We start from the raw sequence: 22,735 nt of genomic DNA, 5'->3' as shown, positions 1-22,735 counted from the left end.
TGAGAATGAGTGTCAAAAGTTTTTATTAGCATATTCAATTAGAACATTTCCAATACATACTATATGGCAATATAACTTAAGTGACAATATCTGGAGAGGAATATAAACATGTAATAAATATGAATAACTATGAACCACAACTACATATGTGTACACCAGTTGAGTGAAGCTAAGCATTTCTTATTAACTAATGACAATCAGTGGAAAAGAGATATTCAATACTCCTTATACATGTAGTAGATCTGTCGACTGATACAGTCACATAGATATTAACATGTATTCATAAATAGTATGTCCCATTCGATATGTGCTGTACGTTAGTTAGACCAGAGTTATAGTTACTGGGACTTCTTTATCAACCTTATATAATCATATCAAATTCAGTCATGAAACTCCTGATTATTATAAAATAAGGCAAGCAAAACAGTTCATTTTAAAGAGCTGCATTTTTTCAGTCAATGAACTTTCAATTTACCAATTTCTTCAGGTACGAAAACTGTAAATGATTAGAAGGTTCAAAATAACTTTTTGATAATTCAGCACAAAAGCTGTTGTATTAACCAGCTCTGAGGTTTTATCACTATTCATCACTATCACTTTCAATGGCATTTCGTTTCTTCTGTATAACCTTTTTCAAGGTCACATGATCGTCAAGGTCAGAGTCACTCTCTGGGCCTTGGGTGTATAGTGTGGCTGGGAAGGTTTCTGAAATGAAAGACCAGATTAGTGACCTTTTATGAACATGAACAAAGCATTAGGTAAGATATTGACCTTGGACCAGCAGTTGAACCACTGGTAAATTGAGCATTATTGTTTGTGAAATTGTTTCAGTGTAAGATCTTGTGAACAATTAAATTAAACAGTTTACTCATGGCTTTGCCACTCAGACAAAATATAGCTTTTATGGCTCACTTGGTAAAATATAATGCCCTCTTACATATATTTTTTTGTATGTTTGTTATATGCCTAAAAAGGATGTAAAATGACAGGTAATTGGGCTTTTTTCAGAAAAGTGCATCAAATTTTGCATGCAGACTAGAGACGTAACATCATTTTGCGAACAACGTCGCCAAAATTGTTATTCAGCCTAGCCCTGTGATGTTTGTTTCAGAAGTGAGAGTGGTCTTAGTTTCAAACCAGTGAAAAAATCAAATTGTTATTTCATTGAAGCAGTGAAATATCATTTTTATTTCACTGATTATTTTGTATAAATATCCCAACATGTTTCATTGACATAAATCCCTTTATTGCTTATCTGGTTCTCATCTGTTATTTTTGTGTATTTGTTGAACTTACAAAAAGAAAAGTACAAGTACACTGCATTTCCCAAAATCACTCTACATTCCCCAACAAACATAAAGGTACCACTTACCCTGAACCACAGAGGACAATGGTTTATCATCATCATCATCACTGTCGCTGTCCGCTAGCCTCGCTCGCTTCTTTTCCTGGGAAACGTCCACATCAGATCCTGAGGGCAATGACCTTGACCTTTTGCTGGCAGATTTGGATGTTCCAGCCACATCATTGTTCTCCTCACCATCTGACAACAGGCAATACATGTATAGGAGAAACGTTCACAAACATGGAAAACATTAAATAAGTGTCATTCAATATAGAATTTATCAAACATGTTTACTAAATTGGAGTTTAGTAAATATTGAACAGAATAAACATGCATATGATTTTCTATTTATATCATTGATTTAAGACTGTGGTGAATTTTGATGAAATATAGTTTTAAGTATATCTAAAATTGATAAATGTATATTATGCCAAGAATTCTAGAGCTATTCATTTCCGACATCACATCAAGAATTATAACACTAGTTGTATTTAAAATCAATGTTTTTTTCATGATGGGAATGTAATTTAGGTTTGAAATACATGTAATTAAGCAACTAGCATTTACTGGTATGTTTTAACCCATGTTTTGAAAATATTGGATGTCATAATTAAAGTAGCCTTTAAATTAGGTGCAAACTGACTATGCTGAGACTAGCTCCTGTCCCCAGATTTAGTAGCCTAGGACTAGTGTGTATGTGTGTGTGTGACAATGGCTCCCTGCTCTCAAAGTGCAAGTCGAGCCCTAGGTTTACTGATTGCTAAATGTAAGATTGTTGGAGGACTCCCATACGATGTATTTACAAAACTGTATGACTCAGTTGTTTGGCCTGTTGTTGGTTATAGTGCTCCTCTTTGGGGATACTGGTCATACGCTTGTATTGAGGCTGTACACAACAGGACTCAGAGATATTTCCTTGGTATTGGTAAATATACGCCTAACGATGGGTTGGCTGGTTGGTATTGGTAAATATACGCCTAACGATGGGTTGGCTGGTTGGTATTGGTAAATATACGCCTAACGATGGGTTGGCTGGTTGGTATTGGTAAATATACGCCTAACGATGGGTTGGCTGGTTGGTATTGGTAAATATACGCCTAACGATGGGTTGGCTGGTTGGTATTGGTAAATATACGCCTAACGATGGGTTGGCTGGTTGGTATTGGTAAATATACGCCTAACGATGGGTTGGCTGGTGAAATGGGTTGGAAACCCCCGATAGTTTGCCAGTGGAAAAGTATATCACTGTACTGGTCAAAGATAGCATGTATGGACGATAACAGATTTAACAAACGCGCTGCACTCTGGGCATACAGCAATGCAACTCAACTGTGCAAGAACTGGTTTTATTATGTAAAGTCCTTTCTTTTGACAAATGACTTAAATATGTATTTACGTATTTACGTTTAGATGGTCACATTTGTGCTAGATTCGTGCAAGTTGTTGAGGAACATGTATATCATAATTTCAAGAGCAAATGGTATGGTAGATTGCAGAACATTATTGGGTCTTCTGGGCATGGTCAAAATAAGCTAAGACTGTATAGGGGTTTTAAGTCTGAATATGTAACTGAACAATATTGTAAATTAATTTTGCCTCTTGCTCATCGGTCAGCTTTTAGTAAATTTAGACTCGGGGTTGCCCCAATTCGTATTGAAACTGGTCGGTATGAAGGCCTGAATGTTGAAAGTAGAATTTGCCCTTTTTGTGGAAATAATTCTATAGAAAGTGAGTTGCACGTTATGTTGCACTGTTATGTTTACAATGATCTAAGGGAAGACTTATATACTAAGGCTTTAATGAAAAATAACATATTTAGTGATATGCAAGATATTGATAAATATAATTACCTGTTTTCCAGCACAGATCCAACAAGGATAAGGACCTGTGCCAAAACCTGTTACAATATTTTACAAAGGCGTCGTTTTTTACTTTGTAAATAGAGTTACTCTTTTAAACTGTTAAACACAAGAAATAAACAAGAACTTATAAAACTGTCCTTATTTGTCAAACAAGCTCTGAGTATTAGAAGATCAACTTTAAATATTGACTTATAATTATAATAGTTTTGTTCATCCTCACCTGATTTGCATATATATTTATTTATTTTTTTTGAATGTATTTATGATTCTATTCCATATTATGTATAACCTATGTCATACCATGTGTTTGTTTATTTATTATTCATTTGTGGTTAAGAAGAAGATGTACTTTGTACAAGTCTTAATAAAATATCTGTTCTGTTCTGTTCTTTTATTAGCATCTTCACTATGTATGTTTTATTATGTTGTCATGCTTCCAAACATTTTTGCTAATAAGTTACATTATTTTTAATATTGTTGGTTTGTTTTTTGTTTTGTTTAAAAAAAAAGAAGAAACTATTAATTTTTATATTTTACTACTCGATATGAAATATTTAATGATAAATTTAGCAAATCTGTTAGCTTTTAGAATACATGTACATGAATATTTTGTAGATAGGTAAAATATTACTGTAAAAGGTCATGGACCATCTCTTATAATTCCGAATGGAATGGCATTGCACTATTTTTTAATGTTATTTTACATTGTATGTGTTTTATGGTATGTGCAATGATGAGATGTAAATAAAGATACAAACCTGGTTCCCTGCTTCAGTACCCTAAGACAAGCACTAAACTATTTCCCTAGGGTTTCTCACCTTTCTCCATGTCGCTATCGTCATCACTGCTGGAGAGCAACAGAAGGGGCTGGCTATCTTGGGATTGGCTGTCTGCTTCTTGGGACTGGAGTTTGAAGAATGTCTTTATGTATTTGTTAACTAAATGAAATGCAATTAAATCAATCTTGAGAGTAATAATCCATGATGTCTAATTAGTATTGTTGAATATACTTCATAAAATAAAATAACCAAGACAAACCAGCATGTACTACCCAGCATACCTCTAAATATTACCACCTGAAAAGGAACATGACCTGATGTCATTACGAAAAACTACATAAGAATATGACCTTTGCGTCTTCCATAGAACATGTTTATGTTGATTAAATGTGCATGGCACACAACTATGCAAGGTCTGTCATGAAAGTTGTTGCTAATTCCACACCAGTTCTAGGTTTAACCTCAGTGGTCAGTTTAAGGCTGTGCTGGTAATCAAACACACTTCATATGTTCAATGTTGCATTTGATGATAAACATTGAAGCCAGTGTGAGGTTAGGAGCATGTGAACCTGTTCAAGTCTCAGTGAGTGTTACTTTCTTCACTGACAGTGCCAAGGTTGACACCCACCAGTCATCAATGACAATATGATGATAATGTTTGTTGTCTTATAGGGTTGTGTTTCTTGATTGGAGTTTATTTGAACTTGAACCATGTGCCCTTAAACAGGATCTGGGTTAGAGAGTAGGCTGCAGGTCTTGCCCCTGTAATTTTCATGGTTTTATTATAAATCTATCAATCTACCTGTGATTGAGTTCTTGTCTCTTCCTCTTGTGACTGGGTCCCAGCATCTGTGTCCCGCACCATGCTCTCATCTGACACAGGCAAGGCTGTAAGACTTCTCAGAGGGATGTCTTCATCACTGATGCATACAGAAATAGATTAGTTGTTTGTATCAATACATTATCATATAAGATAATGGTACATGTAAATGTAATGTTTAGTCTTAAATTGGAGTGGACCACTAACTTAATCAAACAATTTGTAATGCAAATATTTATTGTAACAGTACTGTACTGTTACAATACAATTATTGTAACAGTAACCTGACCACAATTGTAAAATAAGTCTTGACTGCAATGGTAACAGTAACCTTGACCACAATTGTAAAAGAAATCTTGACCGCAATGGTAACAGTAAACTTTTCTTCCTACCTATTGCTGTCGGAGGAATCCACCATCCTTTTCAATCTGGATTTTGTCTTGGAGGCAGACTGGTTCAGTGGACTGCGAGATGTTGAGGGTTTCTCAGCTGAACCAGGAGAGGTTGCTCTTCCCAGGCTTGACAAAGGCATCTCCTCATCACTGCTGAATGGAGAAAAAATAATTCACCCTTTTCTCTAAGACATATTTGGGTATTCCTAAGCATTTGCTTATCACATAGTTTCTTTCCATAGATGACTTCAATATATAAATAATTATTAGACAATGGTCTGATTGGTAAGTATTACCAGTGTGATTATCGTCACAATTTACACTCTTCATGTTGAATTAATTTTGTTTGCTTAAAATACTGTTTGCAAATAAACTTAACAAACCTTCTAATCAATCACTTAAACAAAGCACAATTCCATTGCCATTTTACAACGATTCAAACAAGCTTTTACAAAATAATATATATTCCTCATCAGCAAGATGTAAGTCTATAAACCCAAATCGCTGATTGATGCAGTTGGATTCTCTGATTCAACACAATAAAGATGTTGATCTTGATTTAAAATTCACTTGATGACAAGAAAAGACCATTCAATGCTTGACCAGGAATTGGATCGATTTAATGCCAGAAGCATTCAATGCTTCAAAAACTTGAAATGTAAAGAGAAGTTATCCAGCAAAACTTGTGTATTTTTTTCATTATTTGGAAAAAGACAATGTCTTTGCTCACCTATCACTGCTGTCTGAAGCTGCTATATTTCTTACTCTCCTCTTTTTCTTCTTTGCCGAGGCCGGTTCCCCTATTTCACCTTGTTCACTCTCACTTACTGGAAGGCTTTCTTCCTCCTGGGGACCAGAAAACCTTTTCTTTCTATTTCTACAAACACAAAGAGTAATCAGTAAATGTGATTTATATATAACCCTGCACACTGCGTTGACAAATGGTAGATGGATAACTAAAAAATCTGAGACCCTCCATTGTTAGTCTTCTTGTTTATCTTTCACTTATTCTCTAGGTTTAAATGCAACTCAGGGTATCCCCAAAATTGACAACAGTATGATCACAAGAGTGGTTCACATTGACACAAACTTGCTTTCAAATCAAGCCGAGATAAACAAGTATTGACTTAATACCTCCTGTCACTTTTTGCAGCAGCTTTCTTTTTAACCAGCTCCTTCAACTTGGAAAACTTGTCTGCGTTCTTCTTTTTGATTGGCTCTTTCTTCTTTTTCTCCTTTTTCCTCTTTTTCTGGACTGGCTTATGCTTGACCTGTATTTTGTCGGCATGGACTGGTTCACCACTCTCATCCAGAGTGAGGCCGGTTGCTAGGTTACGCAACTCAGCTGGTGACAGGCCTGCTGGAATCCTCCAGAATATCTCCTTTGGAAGTAAACATCAGAATACATAAAACATGGACCTAAATTATAAGCCAATACAATCCACACTGGATAATTTGGTGTAACCATATGCTGATTGAAATAAGCAGCATAAGGAGGGTCTTATATGGTGACCGCACTGATGGTTTGTATTTGATCAACATAATATTAAGAATACCAAATTAACATGTGCTTAATATCGTCTTAGAGAAAAAAAACAAATCTTCTAACTAGTGTGTATGACCTGTTTGTACTAGAATCATATCAAAGCATTTGATTAACACTATAAAGGGCATACTTTCAAATAATAAAAAAAACAAACATAAAAAAATGAGCATAAATTAATTATTTGTAAAACCCTTAGTACATCTGTGTAACGTCTCTGGCATCATGTGTACCAATTTTCATATGGATATCAACGGTTTTTGTGTTATTGCCAAGGTCAAAGGATTTGCACCTCCCAACTGTAGAGACAACTACGTAACCAAGGCTTTGACAATACCTTCACTGTTATCTTTGAAGTCTTATTGAGTCTCAGACTCCATTTCACTCTTAACACTAAGACAGTCTAGGTAAAACATACAAGTATATCAATTGCACTGTTGAAGAAAAAAATCTAACGAAAGGGAGGGGACACCCAATACTTATTGACATCAGTTCTAAACTTTCCGAGAAAAATACTATGACGGTTGCAGGCAGGACAAAAAATAATACTGGAAGGGTTATTTGATGATCTACACTTCAATTGATATTTATATTTAAGTTAAACACCAACTCTGTGATCACAGGTTCAAAACATTTGCAACATCTGCTTCATTACAAACCTTATAAACAGCCTGAGAGGCATGGCCCAGCTTTTCAAATAGGTCCAGAAATACTCTTGAACACTAGTGTCAAAAACTCTTTTTGAACTGCATGCATTCATCATTGTACCTGTTCATCAGCTGGAGAGGCAAGACCCAGTTTTTCAAGGAAGTCTAAGAATAGAGAGTCCTCCATCGCTGTCTCATTTTCCTCCGTCAAAGGCACCAATGGGACACTCACATTTTCATCTGCAATGATACGTTTAGTATTTTTCATTTTTGGGTTGTGACTTTTACAAGTGTGGTTAGACATTTGACATTTCCCTAATTTCTCAAATATCCTAAACATAATTGGGTTGAACCTTTTAAACAATTCCGCTTAAAACCGTTTATAAATTTAAAGAAAGCACAATCTCATTGTAAATAATGATAAGATTGACAGGCATAAGATTGTGTTAGAAATCTGCCCCTGGTGTACTATTAAATTTAAAAACACTACAATGTATTTGGACACTTAGTTTTGCCATTTCAGCAAATATACACAGCAAAAACATGTGACTCTGTGTTAAATATCTACATTTTTTTATCAGTGTCCACTTTTTAGAAAATGTAAACCCTGTTTTATGAAGTCGTTAAATAATATTTTGTAATAACTGTATGTTTGTAAGGCTATATGTCTTAATTACAAAATACTAATTGACATTGACAGATGTCATGAATTCAAGCATGGTCCCCTGTCATTCCTATTGTTGTGGCATTGTTGTTTTTAAATCATGTAGCCTACTCTACTGTTGATATAAATTTGATTAATTGTACTTTATATTGGACATGTTTGAACATTAACAAAGAGAGGGCTATTTTGTGAATTTACATGTCCTACTCCTATGTGCTTAAGAGGAACACAACATTATATCACATACATTGAATAATTTTGAATGTGGCAGCAGAGTAGATGGCTAATTATCTACTTTCTTGAATACAGGAAATATCAGACTTGAAAATCTATACATATTTTGAATTTATACACTTTTTGACTTTTTTGCAAAGTAAAGATAAATTTGCCAATTAAGTATTCATAACTTTCATGTCTTTACTTTTTTAAAATGCAAGAATCATAAATACCTTCCTCTTCCTTGTCTGAGGCAGTCCTGTTGAGGTTGCGCTGTATCCACGCTATCTGATCCTTGTAGCCTGGGAATAGAACAACAATATAGCTCAACATTGCCCAACAGCAATGCAATACTTGGTCCATCTTTCAACACATTCTCATCCATTTCATGCAAAAACTTTGTATGACAGATTGAATTAATAATCCAGAACTAAAACTTGCTTAAGCTGGGAAATGCACAGTACACTGAAATGATTGTTTCATGTGAAGGAAAGCATATAGCTTGAAAATGTGTTACAATAAACACATGATTACCTTATGATATCACACATTACTCTAAAAAAACATAAAGTTATTTCTAAACCTTAGAAGTGCTCCACAGAGCTAAGGCCAATGCTTGTCTGCTTTATTTTGTTAAAGCTGTGAGCCTTGCTGTACATTGTGTGTATGGTCTTTGGTTTCATGTGTACTAAGTACCATCTGAACAGTATCTGAGTTATCAATGACACCAAGAGATAAAACATCAATATCTGCTTCCCAACCTTTTGCAACGAGGTTTCGGAGAATGTCGGCCATATTGTCACTTCCAGCCACTTCCTGTCCTGGCCCCTCATCCCCAGAGATATCCGAAACCACTGTGCTGCTAACACTGCTACTACTAGAACCACCATCATCGCTGTCACTGTTGTGTCTAAGGCGTGGGAAACTATCAGCATCCTCATCATCAAAGTCGGATGGCAACTCTAGTAATGTCCAAATATAAATTAATTAATAAAATAATTTAAGTTAATTTTTCATGTAAAACTCATCCCTACAAATATAAAATGTGCCAATACATGTTTGAATCACTCTTAAGTAAGGCTCTCGGCATTGTGTCGTTTATCAGCAGTTAACATTAACAAAATGGCAGACTGTTTAACCCAAACAGTCAAGTGATAAAAAAGCCTGAAAAAATATTCCTAGTTTTTCTGTGTCATGTGTAGTTCACGATGTCAGATTCAGATAAATTTGCGCAAAAAATTATGATATACAGGTAAACAGAAAGTTCAGTTCAGATACTGACTATTAATACATGCAGACTAAAATAGTAGTGGGCATTTATGCATCCGTACAATTTGTACAATGAGTCAATGAAACATGTAGATTTCTACTCTACTCTACTGTATACATGCATACAGGCAGTATTTAATGTTCCATGTTTATGTTTACAAAAATCTGTAAACGTGGGAGCCTTACTTGAGTCTGTTCCTGGGTAGAAACTTGTACTGGTGTTCTTCATTAATTAGAGAAAGGAACCCTGAAGGAGATCAAACCCGAGACCTCTTTGATGAAAGGCCATCAGATATACCGTAAGACCACTATTGCTCTCAAAATAAGTAGGTCTGCTAGAATATTAATAGCTTTCATCCAGGCACCAACAAGTTCCAAGTGTATATGTAGCTATATTCTCATATCAAAAAATCAAATAGCATAAACAAAGAGGTCTTTAATTAAGTGAGCAGGTTTTTTTTAACATTAATAATATCTTTAGAGCAGAGTAGAAAGGGTCATTAATAGGCATCTTGAAATTATGCAGTTTTTCACAGATGTTGGTATCATCTCTGGTTTTATCCCCATGCAAGATTTCATGTTTTCTTTTATTCTCTTGAAAGCTGACTATAACAAGCACAATCAAACAGCACTTCCTTCACTACCATCACTACCATCACTTCTGTATCTTGTAAATATCTTGTTTGTCCCAATTTCATGAGTGCATATACACAACACTAAATTAAAACAGATAATCATAGCTATCCCTGTTGAGTTTTATTAAATGGATCCTTATGCCCACTGACTGTTACAAGCACTTAAAACACACACAAGAGCTTCAAAAATACCATACCTCTGTCATCATCACTATCCCCTGCTCCATGACCCCGTTTTGTTCGGGGTTTTCCACCCCGTTTCTTGTACAGATCCCGTCGGTCCCCTGTAAGACCCATTGACAAAATCTTTTCAATCAGCTTTGGTCGACTTCGCTTGCGGCAAACCATCTCTGACATAATCTCTCCTACCGGATCTGAAGACAAATAATGCTCACAGTCATAGTGAAGTGTATTATTAGAATAATTTTAAAACATACTAAGTTGCTTTCAATGCAAATTAATTTCTGATTATTTAGAACATTAAAAACATTTAGTGCAAGTACATGAACAAATTAAAGATAAAACAATGCATAAATTGGTTCAGTTTGCTGTGCCCCTCCAGAAGCATACACAGATTTTTCAGAGTACCCATTATTTCTAAACATGTGCATCAGCAAAATACACTCATAAGTGATATCTGCGTTTTTGCCTTGGACAAAATTTATTTCTATGCTATATATGAATTCCACTCAAGAAAATGAACTCCTGTTGGTGACAGTGTTTTTAGAGTTTGATGAAGATACAATTAATGAATCAAAAAGACAATACTTCTAACTATTAAATACTCTTGTACCATTAGCCATGCAGTGTTTTTCATACAGCTCCCGGAGTTCTAGTAACTCCTCTTCTCTCCAATGGGCACTTCTCATGCCTCTGTAATGAAAACGTACATAATATTCTGGCTTGAAAAATAGTATTTATGTAATGGTTAGTAGAAAGAAATGTACAACCATTGTCCCATTAGCTTAGTGAATAGCACACTCGGTTCTCACCGAGGCATCCAATGTTATGTTTCATTTGCAACCTAGGCTTCAGTGAGTTTGGTTTATGGTCACCCTGTTTGACAAGTGGGTTTCCTCTGTGAAAAACCGTTTCCGCCACAACATTAAGACAAAGACTCACATAAAATGTGCAAATGAGAGCAATTAAAAAAGGCTTTGATGAACTTGGCAAGATTTTGAGCAATATCAAGCCTGTTACACTGACCTAAACTCACAAACTTATATCCTCCATCTGATTAGGAAAAGATAACGGAATGGAAATGAAAATTGGGTAAAAATCCCTAAATTAACATGTAATATGGCTGCAAAGATGGACTGTCCTAATTTGAAACATTAGCTTACTGTTCAATAAAAGATAAGAACAGACCAATGGACAACAATATTTAAAAGATATATCCCTTCATGGTTTCATTAGGCTAAGAATTATCCATAAATATAACCCCAAGATTTGACCAAGGGAACTAGTTTTTTACCCGATGTGAACCACATTAAAAAATACATTGTATATACTTCTTCTGACACCTTCAGCTGGACAGGTGACAAAAATCATAGCTAAGAATTCACCATAAGTATAACCTCTTGTAAGACTTGACCCAGTTTTTGACCCACATTTTCCAAGTGGTTGAGATTTATCAAGGCAAACATTCTGACCAAGGATAATTATTATCTCACTGATATCAGGATATGGTTCCAGACAGAAAAAATGTGAAGGACAGATGTTCATTCCAACACTTTTTGTTATATTCTAATAAATGTATTTTTATGTGATTTTTTCTTAATAAAATACATCATCAAATAAACTCTTAACCCTTAAGGAAACACCCTAAGTTGGCCCGGATGGAATGACAGTCCGACAACACCAAAGCAAAATACCCCTCTCCCAAAACCTTTGATTCAACAGAGGATAATAACAAGACTCAGCTTACTAATCTACATATGAACAACAATTGATATTTACACCTCAACTTCCATATCTTAAATGAACTGCCTTTTGGCTATTGCGTTTATCAATTAATGAACACAACATCTTCGAAAATATTCGGATCGCAATTAATCAAATAACAATATACATGAAAACTATTGATCATGTTATTGTTTGAAATTTGTCAGCACGTCCTGTAAAATATGAATCAAACTTTTAGAAAGTATTAAGTTAAAATATTTTATACGTATTGTTGCCAAAAGTGTTTCAATTTTACGTTTAAAAGTGATTTCAAGTGGTTGATCTTTTCCCGCGTTATTGTGACGTCATTTGAAAAAATGTTTCCCGTTACAATTCGGTCGCTCTATTTACAGAATGGGTTTACAAGAAAGGATTACTGAAAGGTTATCCTAAATAAAATGAAACATTTTTTTAACGTTACTTGAATGAAATAATGAACTATTGGTGTTAATATAAGGAATGAATTGTGGGGTTGTGTCATAATCGGGGATATGAACGAAATTGGGCTTGTCCAAGTATGCGTGGCATCCTTTGTACTCCACGCACTTAGACCAGCCCAAATGCGTTCATACCCCGAAAATGACACCCACTCCACAATTCATTCCTTAATTAATACTACTTGAAGAATGCAATAGCCACTGGATTTTATGTCTGGTTCATGAAAATTATTTTCACTGACTTTTCCCAGATAAATCACTGACTCTGATTATTTAAAAATATTTACATGTTGGAATAACAACCTACAACATAACAGGCATTGGGGATCTTTGATTGTGGTCTGATCATGATGGTATCAGTGTTAAAAAAAAACCTTATTTGAACACATCAACTGACATACATTTTAGGTTTTTTGAGTTCCTTGGCCGACTTGATGAGCTCCTGTTTCTTGAGCTCTGTAATGATCTGGCCTCGTGTCTTGGTAGGATCAGTCATATGCTCCATGATGCAATCAACAGTGTCCTGACCCTCTGCAAAGAAAGTCTGATCAATGACGGGGTTTCCCTGGGATTTTTCAGCTCGATATTTCCATTTACCCTCCTGGTTTATAAATTTGACTTCTCTGTTAATTTTATAGGTCTAAATGCATGGTTTATTGATGGTGTATAACAAAATATATATTTTGGGGATACACAGTGGAAATCCGTTCACCCTCATCGGTTACACATTTGACATCTATAGTAATTCTACAGTTCCAAATGTATGTTTTATTGTTGGTGTATAACAGAATAAAATAATTGAGGATACACAGTGGGAATTGGGGTCAATGTCAGGGGCTCATATTTTCTGCATCATTGAAATACCTACTAAATGTAAACTTTGTAGTCTGCATTTCACTATGAATGATATAAATCATGGTAAAATACACCAATAACCAAACAAGAGTTAAGGTGTTTAAGGGACTTATCCACGATAAAATCTAAACCTTTATTGAAACATTGGTCGCATCACATAATATAACAAACTTGCTACAGCTTTTTATTGAACACATTTCAAAACTAAGGACTTCAACGACAAAATTTGAGCATACATCAACATTTGTTGAAGGGTTCCAGCCATCCATGTCTTAGTAAAAACACTCCAAATGATTTGCAACACTTTATATCGTAATAAAATAAAATGTGTCAAAAGTGCATTTTACAAAACCATGAATGAGTCCATTAAAGGTTGTAAAGAGAGTTGTTGGAATTGTTTAAGAAATGATGCATCTAACTTTGTATTATTGTACAACTTTGAATTGATTCACTGTGACTGATTTAATCCTTAAATAATAATTGTTTTTCCCACTTTATAAATAAAAGAGGACTCATAGGAGTGTTCTAAGAAGGCCAAATAATTCAAGAATAGAGATCAAAACACAGAAAACTAATCTCTTTTTCTCCTTGTGTTCCTCAAGCAGCTGCCATACCTTCTTCTTGGTGTATCAATCGAGATGTATGCAACAAGTATTAACTAAGTGACGCAAATTGTGACTGTACCTTTAGGTTCCTCATTATACTCCTCAAACAGTCGTCTAACCTCCATCTCAGCATCTTCCGTCCACGTCACCTTACCCTTGCTGGAAGAAAAAACTTTTTTGTGACTAAGTATAATATGTTTACAACAAATACACTAACTTTATGTACTGGATAGTTGGTGGTAACAAATACAATACCTAATGTCCCAACTCTTAGCAGACTCAGTCCAAACAAAATTCATTAAGACTTATTGTTTTCATTCATTCCTCCTGAAACATTCCTTGCCAGTTTTCTTCCAAAACCATCTATGACTATCTCATCCCAAAATTATTAATTACATTTATCCCCCTGATTTTACTTTTTTTAACCAATTCAAAACTTAACCATTTTCTTTTCACAGAGGAGTAATTTTGCCCTAACTATCATCGAAGCATTGGTTTTACCTCTGGTATGAGCCATATCCCTCCACAATCTCTATGGCCTCTTTATTGGTCTTCCAGAAAAGTAGTTCCATGAACGCCTTCCGGTTGTTGCTAGCAACCTCCACAAAATTCCGAACCACAAATGCCCCAAACTTAGCCAGTTCCTAGACAATCAAAAACATAAAAAGATATTTTCAAGAACAGTCATTTTGATGTTGTCAATGATAGGACTTGTCCAAACTTTGCCCAGCACATGTGTATTAAACCTGAATTTACAAACTCTCTCATATTGATACAACTAGACCTTGTACCTTATATCGGGAGGATCTTGCAAGCGGAGTGTTGAGTATTTTCTGGAATACACGGAACAGGGAAGCCTGGAACACCATGCCAATGTAGTGGAGGTCCACAGCCACTCTGTGAAGCATCTTCACACAGCAGTGGTTGGTATGGGTGGAGTTGTGCTTGAAGTCAGATACCAACAAAACATATGCCTTCAGGATATCTGGCTTAGCGAATCTAGGAGTAGAAATGTTAAATAAACAAAGCATTGCAATAATGATTGTTCATGATATGTATACAAATGCCTAATATCAATTAACATGTTAATTCCGAGATCAAATTCAATAAATATGACTGTACAAACTATACTGACGTCAAATAAGGCTTTAAAAGTGTGGTGGCAGCAATAGTTTTAACAATTCCAGTGGCCATATTCATTAATCATAACAATTAGATTTGTCTTCCACTTATACACAATATGTCAGTGTTTGAATTGCCCAGTAAACATGTGCTATCACTGAATTCAAGACTGAGAACTTACTGATGAAGGGAAGGTGAGAAAAATTTAAGAAACCTGCAAAGTGATGGTACCTACTTGACAACAAATTCCCTGAAGACAAACTCCTGTTCCGACGTCACCATGACAGCCTGTTCCTCCTCCTCATCTGTAGTGTTTAAAGTTTCAGGTAGAATTCTATCAGATTTACAATTGCCCAATTGCTTACATTTTGGTAAAAAAAGGATAATTTTGAAGCAAAGGATTACTCAACGAATAGATTTGGTTATTTATTTAAGCTCGATTGTGTAGATACCTATACGCTGATATTATCACTTTCAAGTCAGTCTTAGTTGATTGATGAGTTCAGACTACCAGGTTAAAAAGCAAAACTCAGTTTAACACACTTGAAAATACTAAACTGATTAAAATAGCTGAGATCTTACACAACACACACATACTAGACCACAATCATCTGGTAACCCTGGCAACACTCACCCTCCTCTCCACCTTGTTCTTCCTCCACAACCCCAGGCACCTCCGTGTTGGCACCTATGATACAGAAATACACAGTGAGATGGACTATATTCAACATATTTATCTTGTCAATGCTACTTTGTGATGTGAGTTTTGTAAAATGCTCTAAATTTTTATTTGAATGCATGTCAATGCCTATTTGTTTGTTAACATGCATATCAAAAACGGAATAAAAACTTGTTCAAAACATTCCAAGTCCATAATCCACTGTTTTGAACCAAAGCCTTTATGACATATTCTTAAATAAAAGCATGTCTGCTAAATTAACAAATTTTCAATCCATTAACTCTTTCAGTGCATTTAGTTAGAATGATATAAAAATATTTTTTGTAACTTTCAGGGTACATACGAGGCAGTTCTGTCATGAAGATTTCCCTAACCGCCATAAACTCATCCTCTGGGGATATATCGGCCGATCCAAACTCATTTCTCTCTGGCCACACCTCCCTGAAAACAGTTACCATGGGAACAGATTATTAATGCCATACATTCAACAGGGAGAACTGTTATTGATGTCTCTTTTATTTTCCTTTGTTGCATTTATGTTCACAATAATGGTTCAGGCTTAGGTGTACATATTTGTTAATAAAATATTGGAATATAAAATTTTAACTGCAATTCGTAAACAAAACATCTGTATCACATATCATAATTTAGGACTCTGTTCAACTTTCTGTTTTTAATAACTGAACTGAACCACTAGAATTTACCAATGCTGAACTATATTTATTCGTTTAACCCTTTTACTGAAATAAAATGTTCCAGAAACTGACCTTGCAGCCCTGAGTAGGGCTACGGCCTCTCCTGCCTGCTTGTTTCTGATGGCATCCTGGATCCGGATCATGGCATCAGCCCTAGGTTAGGAAAACATCAGAAGGTCAACAGTTATTCATGGGAGAGTAAATGAACCTTCATCTAACATTTGGTGATCATTGATAGGTGATCTTAAATTCATGCTATATAAAGAGTTTTAGTATTATTCAATCAAAACTCATTACACTTAAGAAATACATCAATTAAACGATACATTTAAGTCCAAAGCACAACTTAAAGTGACTTTCCATACATAAGAATACTGAAATACGCAAGTGGCCTTTCCAATCAGTTTATCTCTACCTTTGCTGGTCTACATCCACCTCTGATGCCGCGTCAAATGGCGTTACATCAGTTGGTACATCAGCCCGACCCTGGAAGATGGCGGACAGCTCACCGGACACTTCATCCCAGAGATCGTCCAGTTCTTGTTGGGATGGCTCAACATGACCACTTGGCGCTATAAAAGGGACAAGTTGAAATTAATTTTGAATTTGTACCAAACAAAGTTATTGCCTTGAATTTCAATTAGTGTGTTGATCAAATTATTCTATGTTTATTGTTTGTATCCCAAAGATTGTCCAGTTTCTGTTTAGACAACATCTTAACATGACTTCCTCGGGAAATGTAAGACGAAACAATAATAATGTGTTTACTAGAACATAAGAACGACATGTACATTTAGATCACTAACTTTCATTCTCAGAGTAATGGTCATATGCTCAAACTCCTGCAATAAGAGATCCCCAATGTGGCCTTTTAGACTTGGAGAACATGAACTGGTGAAGAATTGGACTTTTTTCACATGTTTTTCTTTGTGAAGAAAGTGAACTTGAATATGCCAATCAAAGGTTTATTCAAACATGTAACAGTATCATTGTCAGTGAATATCAACTTTCTAAACCCTTTTAAACTGATACAATGTGTATCATGTATCTGGTGTGCTAATTAATAAGTTAGTATCTTATAAAATAACGCAGAATAATACAGTGGAATGAAGATAAATGATAACTATCGTACCTCTATGAACTGGCTGTTTCTTCCTGCGGCCGGACTTTTTCTTCTTCCTCTGCACAATGAGATGCCCTGTGTTCTTTGAGAATGCCTCTAGCATCTTGAGAAACAGATGGGTCGTCTCTATAAGGTCCTTAAGGTAAGCCCTGCAAAATGAAGTCATCATTCATGTAAGATTTCTTTTTTACTTCCATCACTGGATTATCAAGCTAGCTTTTTATGTAATTATTAAATAATGCAATGGAAATGGTTTTAATATTTAACAAGAAACGCCGCAATGCGACGAAACCAGGTTTTTAATGATTGACAGAAGAACTTCAGCCTGTGTCTGTTTTTCTATTTTTAGTAACAGTGACCTTGACCCTATGGACCCCAAATGCAATCCATTGAAAGGTCTCCATAAACTCTTCCTTTATACAAAGTTGGGTCAGGATATGTCAACCCTAACTTAAGTTATTCAGTTTCAACCATTTTTTTCTATTTTTAGTAACAGTGACATTGACCTTGACCCTAGGGACCCCAAACGCAATCCCATGAAAGTATCCATAAACTCTTCCTATAGACCAAGTTTGGTCAAGATATGTCAACCCTAACTAAAGATAATCAGATTCAACCATTTTTTTCTATTTTTAGTAACAGTGACCTTGACCTTGACCCTAGGGACCCCAAATGCAATCCCATGACAGGTACCCATAAACTCTTCCTATAGACCAAGTTTAGTCAAGATATGTCATCCCTTACTAAAGTTATTCAGTTTCAACCATTTTTCCTATTTTTAGTAACAGCGACCTTGACCTTGACCCTAGGGACCCCAGACGCAATCCCATGAAAGGTCTCCATAAACTCTTCCTATAGACCAAGTTTAGTCAAGATATGTCATCCCTAACTCAAGTTATTCAGTTTCAACCGTTTTTCTATTTTTAGTAACAGTGACCTTGACCTTGCCCCTAGGGACCCCAATTGCAATCCCATGAAAGTATCCATAAACTCTTCCTATAGACCAAGTTTGGTCAAGATATGTCAACCCTAACTAAAGATATTCAGATTCAACCATTTTTCTATTTTTAGTAACAGTGACCTTGACCTTGACCCTAGGGACCCCAGACGCAATCCCATGAAAGGTCTCCATAAACTCTTCCTACCGACCAAGTTTAGTCAAGATATGTCATCCCTAACTAAAGTTATTCAGTTTCAACCGTTTTTCCTATTTTTAGTAACAGTAACCTTGACCTTGACCCTAGGGACCCCAGACGCAATCCCATGAAAGGTCTCCATAAACTCTTCCTTTATACCAAGTTTAGTCAAGATATGTCATCCCTAACTCTAGTTATTCAGTTTCAACTGTTTTTCTATTTTTAGTAACAGTGACCTTGACCTTGCCCCTAGGGACCCCAAACGCAATCCCATGAAAGTATCCATAAACTCTTCCTATAGACCAAGTTTGGTCAAGATATGTCAACCCTAACTAAAGATATTCAGATTCAAACATTTTTCTATTTTTAGTAACAGTGACCTTGACCCTAGGGACCCCAGACGCAATCCCATGAAAGGTCTCCAACCATTTTTCTATTTTTAGTAACAGTGTCCTTGACCTTGACACTAGGGACCCCAGACGCAATCCCATGAAAGGTCTCCATAAACTCTTCCTACCGACCAAGTTTAGTCAAGATATGTCATCCCTTACTAAAGTTATTCAGTTTCAACATTTTTTCTATTTTTAGTAACAGTGACCTCGACCTTGACCCTAGGGACCCCAAACGCAAAATCATGAAAGGTACCCATAAACTCTTTCTAGAGACCAAGTTTGGTCAAGATATGTCAACCCTTATTAAAGTTATTCAGTTTCATCGGTGAGTTTGACGCCGCTCGGCTGCCGCCCGCCCGCCTGAACAACGACGTTCGTCATTCTAATAACCAGGTTTCACTATGTGAAAACCTGGTTAAAATCCAAACTTTTTAATTCTATTTTATAGCAATAATTCGATTTTATAGCAAAGGAAACTATTGCTCTGATCTTGCAATTCAGGATAACCAATGAAAGGTCACTGTACTTCTTTCGAATGGGGTCTATTTTGGTGAAGTAGACATAATACTATTCATGAGTACCACATAAGAGCCCAGCTTACTTAAGGGCTATTCCAGTAAAACAAATAACCCACAGGGGGAAGGCAATTATTTTAATAGTATGTAGGTGGGTGTCTTTTCCCTAATTTGGACCAAAATATGATTATTTGCTCCTGCAGCAGGGTGGCATATTTAAAAGTGACTTCCCCTTCAGGGCTTATATGTTTAAATGTAATAGCCCTATAAAGCTATTAAATGAATTTGGTTAAAAATAGAATTGTTAACCTTTTAGATTTTCTATGCAACAACCTGAATCAAAATAGTGCTCCAGACAGTACCTTAATGTACTGTTGCCTAAAATCACTTCAGAGCAAACAGCTTTAGCAACGCAACCCTGTACTTTGTATTCTTAGTTCCCTAGTCTTACCCTCGAAAGCCAAGGGGAAGGGGGGAGTGACAATACTGTTATTCTTATATCATCTGCAGCATGACACAGCTCAAGTCTGAATCTGCCAATCCTGCACCAGACTGTCTACCAAACTTTGGTAACCTTCAAATGTGCAATGAATTTTGTACTCTAAAATAAGCTGTCATACCTGGACTGGGTGCTCTCTTTAAAGTGACGTAGTAGAGTAAGAAAGATGTCCCGGAACTCCATCATGTAGAATATGTTACCTGGAAATATATACAGTAATTTAGCCTTACAGCATTAAGAAATTGTACATGTACATCAGATATCGGAGAAGGCTAGCTGAAAAGTTTTCTTGGAACAATGCTTACAATACATTCACAAAGGACAAAAGTGATCCTGTGTACATGCATGTCATAAGTGACAGCAAATAGGCATATTCCATGTCTTCAACCGACTGTTTGAAGGAAATGATTCATGAAAAGCTACCACTTCACATTGATATGATATTTTAAACACATGACCACCCTCGATCTACTTGTATTGTGTTTAAGAATCTAAGTTAATGTGTTTGTTTGTCGTGTGTTATCATGTAAAATGGCTCATACAGAATTTCCTGGAAAAATTCTTCAAGGACTTTGCAATCTTTACCCTAACACTGATGAAATAAGATTCTGTGAGAATTGCTCACACAAGAAAGTTTGTATTATACCATACTGGATAAACATACCCCCGAACTGCCTTTGAAAGATAGAACTATTTGTTTATATTGTAATTTTAAACGGTTTGTTTTTGTTCCATACAGAAACAATTCAAGGGCAATTAAGCACAATTTATACATCTTTATCAAATCCAATTTCTTTTTTAGGACAGGGATGTGATTGACCTGTCAGCTGGAGGGCTGAAACCATTTCGGCCATGGGTTGTTGGGGCACTTTTGGGGTCAAAAGCACACTGCCGTAGAAGAAAAACTGGCTTTTTAGAAGCTCTTTTGAGAGTTCTTCTGACTTTAAATTCGAAGAAAACTGGGATATCAACTCTAACAACCAAAAGCACACTAGTATGTTTTTTAATCAGCTAAAAAAAAATAAATTATTGTTTTGTTTTGTTGTTGTTGTTTTTTTTTTTTTGGGGGGGGGGGGGGTGTCCCTGGGGCCATTAGATCCGCGGAATTCTGCGAATCCGCAGACAAATCTCATCCCTGTTGGAGTTTCTGGCCATAATAATTTCAAGAAGTTTTCAAGGAGTGGACATCAAATTCATGTATTTTTCAAGTCAGGTGCAAACTATATGTTACCAGAAAATCTCTCCATTGGATTAACTGTTATGAATTTTTACACCAGTTTGGTTCATTTGACCTTACAACTCACTTTTCACAACCCTAGAACTTTCCATGAGATTGGAGTTCCCAGAGCGATCCATGGAGTCCAGGGTCAGCAGTAGTTCCTGGTATGCCTTCAGGGCAAGGTGAGCTCTGGAATACAGTAATTATATTATCTCCTTATGGAGACATTTTTTCCCGTTTTGTTTGGACAAGAGGCCATTTATGTTTATTGCTGAAAACAGCTCATAAAATTCTGTTTAAAGCACCTCTATAAATACAGTTTTTGAGAAGTTACTCTCTAAAGGGCCTTATATGAAGAACAAACTATTAATTACAACAGTTTTAATAAGTTTCTACCAATATCAATCAGATTTTGGGCAAACAGTCATGAGCTAGCAGTTTTTGAAATAGCACTCCTGAGCGAGCAGTTCTTGGATTTACACTCATGAGCGAGCAGTTCTTTGATAATACAGATTTACAGTCATGAGCAAGCAGTTTTTGGACTCACTGTCAAGAGCGAGCAGTTTTCTGACTTACAGTCATGAGCAAGCAGTTTTTGGACTTGCAGTCACGAGCAAGCAGTTTTCGGACTTAGTCATGAGAGAGCAGTTTTTTGACTTACAGTCATGAGCAAGCAGTTTTCGGACTTGCAGTCATGAGCAAGCAGTTTTCGGACTTACAGTCATGAGCAAGCAGTTTTTGGACTTGCAGTCATGAGCAAGCAGTTTTCGGACTTACAGTCATGAGAGAGCAGTTTTCTGACTTACAGTCATGAGCAAGCAGTTTTCGGACTTGCAGTCATGAGCAAGCAGTTTTGGGACTTACAGTCATGAGAGAGCAGTTTTGGGATTTACACTCATGAGAGAGCAGTTTTGGGACTTACAGTCATGAGAGAGCAGTTTTCGGACTTACAGTCATGAGCAAGCAGTTTTCGGACTTGCAGTCATGAGAGAGCAGTTCTTCGGACTTACAGTCATGAGCGAGCAGTTTTCAGACTTAGTCATGAGCAAGCAGTTTTCGGACTTGCAGTAATGAGCAAGCAGTTTTCGGACTTACAGTCATGAGAGAGCAGTTTTCTGACTTACAGTCATGAGCAAGCAGTTTTCTGACTTACAGTCATGAGAGAGCAGTTTTTCGGACTTACAGTCATGAGCGAGCAGTTTTCAGACTTACAGTCATGAGCGAGTAGTTTTGGACTTAGTCATGAGGGAGCAGGTTTAGGACATTCCCTCATGAGCAAGCAGTTTTTGGAATAAAGTCATGAGTGAGCAGTTCTAGGACAGTCATTAATGACAGTTTTTGG

The 22,735-nt window shown here is 36.1% G+C and overlaps 1 protein-coding gene across 5 annotated transcripts in view; it reads right to left on the bottom strand.

Moving 5' to 3' along the window:
• Nucleotides 1–4: 4 nt before the first annotated feature.
• Nucleotides 5–22,735, bottom strand: part of LOC128233857 (protein timeless homolog) — a 41,232-nt gene continuing 18,501 nt past the window's right edge. For 4 of the 5 annotated variants that reach the window (XM_052947720.1, XM_052947719.1, XM_052947723.1 and 1 more), the window contains 24 exons: nt 21,479–21,582; nt 20,296–20,374; nt 17,642–17,781; nt 16,925–17,081; nt 16,582–16,662; nt 16,158–16,255; nt 15,770–15,823; nt 15,371–15,440; nt 14,805–15,012; nt 14,515–14,657; nt 14,093–14,172; nt 12,955–13,084; nt 10,966–11,045; nt 10,370–10,546; nt 9,030–9,230; nt 8,502–8,570; nt 7,510–7,628; nt 6,333–6,580; nt 5,929–6,075; nt 5,199–5,351; nt 4,789–4,906; nt 4,026–4,110; nt 1,373–1,543; nt 5–705 (listed from right to left, as the gene is read on the bottom strand). In XM_052947720.1, coding sequence (XP_052803680.1) covers nt 581–705; nt 1,373–1,543; nt 4,026–4,110; nt 4,789–4,906; nt 5,199–5,351; nt 5,929–6,075; nt 6,333–6,580; nt 7,510–7,628; nt 8,502–8,570; nt 9,030–9,230; nt 10,370–10,546; nt 10,966–11,045; nt 12,955–13,084; nt 14,093–14,172; nt 14,515–14,657; nt 14,805–15,012; nt 15,371–15,440; nt 15,770–15,823; nt 16,158–16,255; nt 16,582–16,662; nt 16,925–17,081; nt 17,642–17,781; nt 20,296–20,374; nt 21,479–21,582 — 3,037 coding nt within the window. In that variant the 3' untranslated portion in view covers nt 5–580. The remainder of the gene's footprint in view (nt 706–1,372; nt 1,544–4,025; nt 4,111–4,788; nt 4,907–5,198; nt 5,352–5,928; nt 6,076–6,332; nt 6,581–7,509; nt 7,629–8,501; nt 8,571–9,029; nt 9,231–10,369; nt 10,547–10,965; nt 11,046–12,954; nt 13,085–14,092; nt 14,173–14,514; nt 14,658–14,804; nt 15,013–15,370; nt 15,441–15,769; nt 15,824–16,157; nt 16,256–16,581; nt 16,663–16,924; nt 17,082–17,641; nt 17,782–20,295; nt 20,375–21,478; nt 21,583–22,735) is intronic. The other variant, XM_052947721.1, reaches the window with a different exon arrangement.

The sequence above is a fragment of the Mya arenaria genome, chromosome 5 (genome assembly GCF_026914265.1).
Source record: "Mya arenaria isolate MELC-2E11 chromosome 5, ASM2691426v1".
In the NCBI taxonomy this organism is placed as follows: Eukaryota; Metazoa; Mollusca; class Bivalvia; order Myida; family Myidae; genus Mya; species Mya arenaria.
This window is presented reverse-complemented; position numbering and strand designations above follow the sequence as displayed.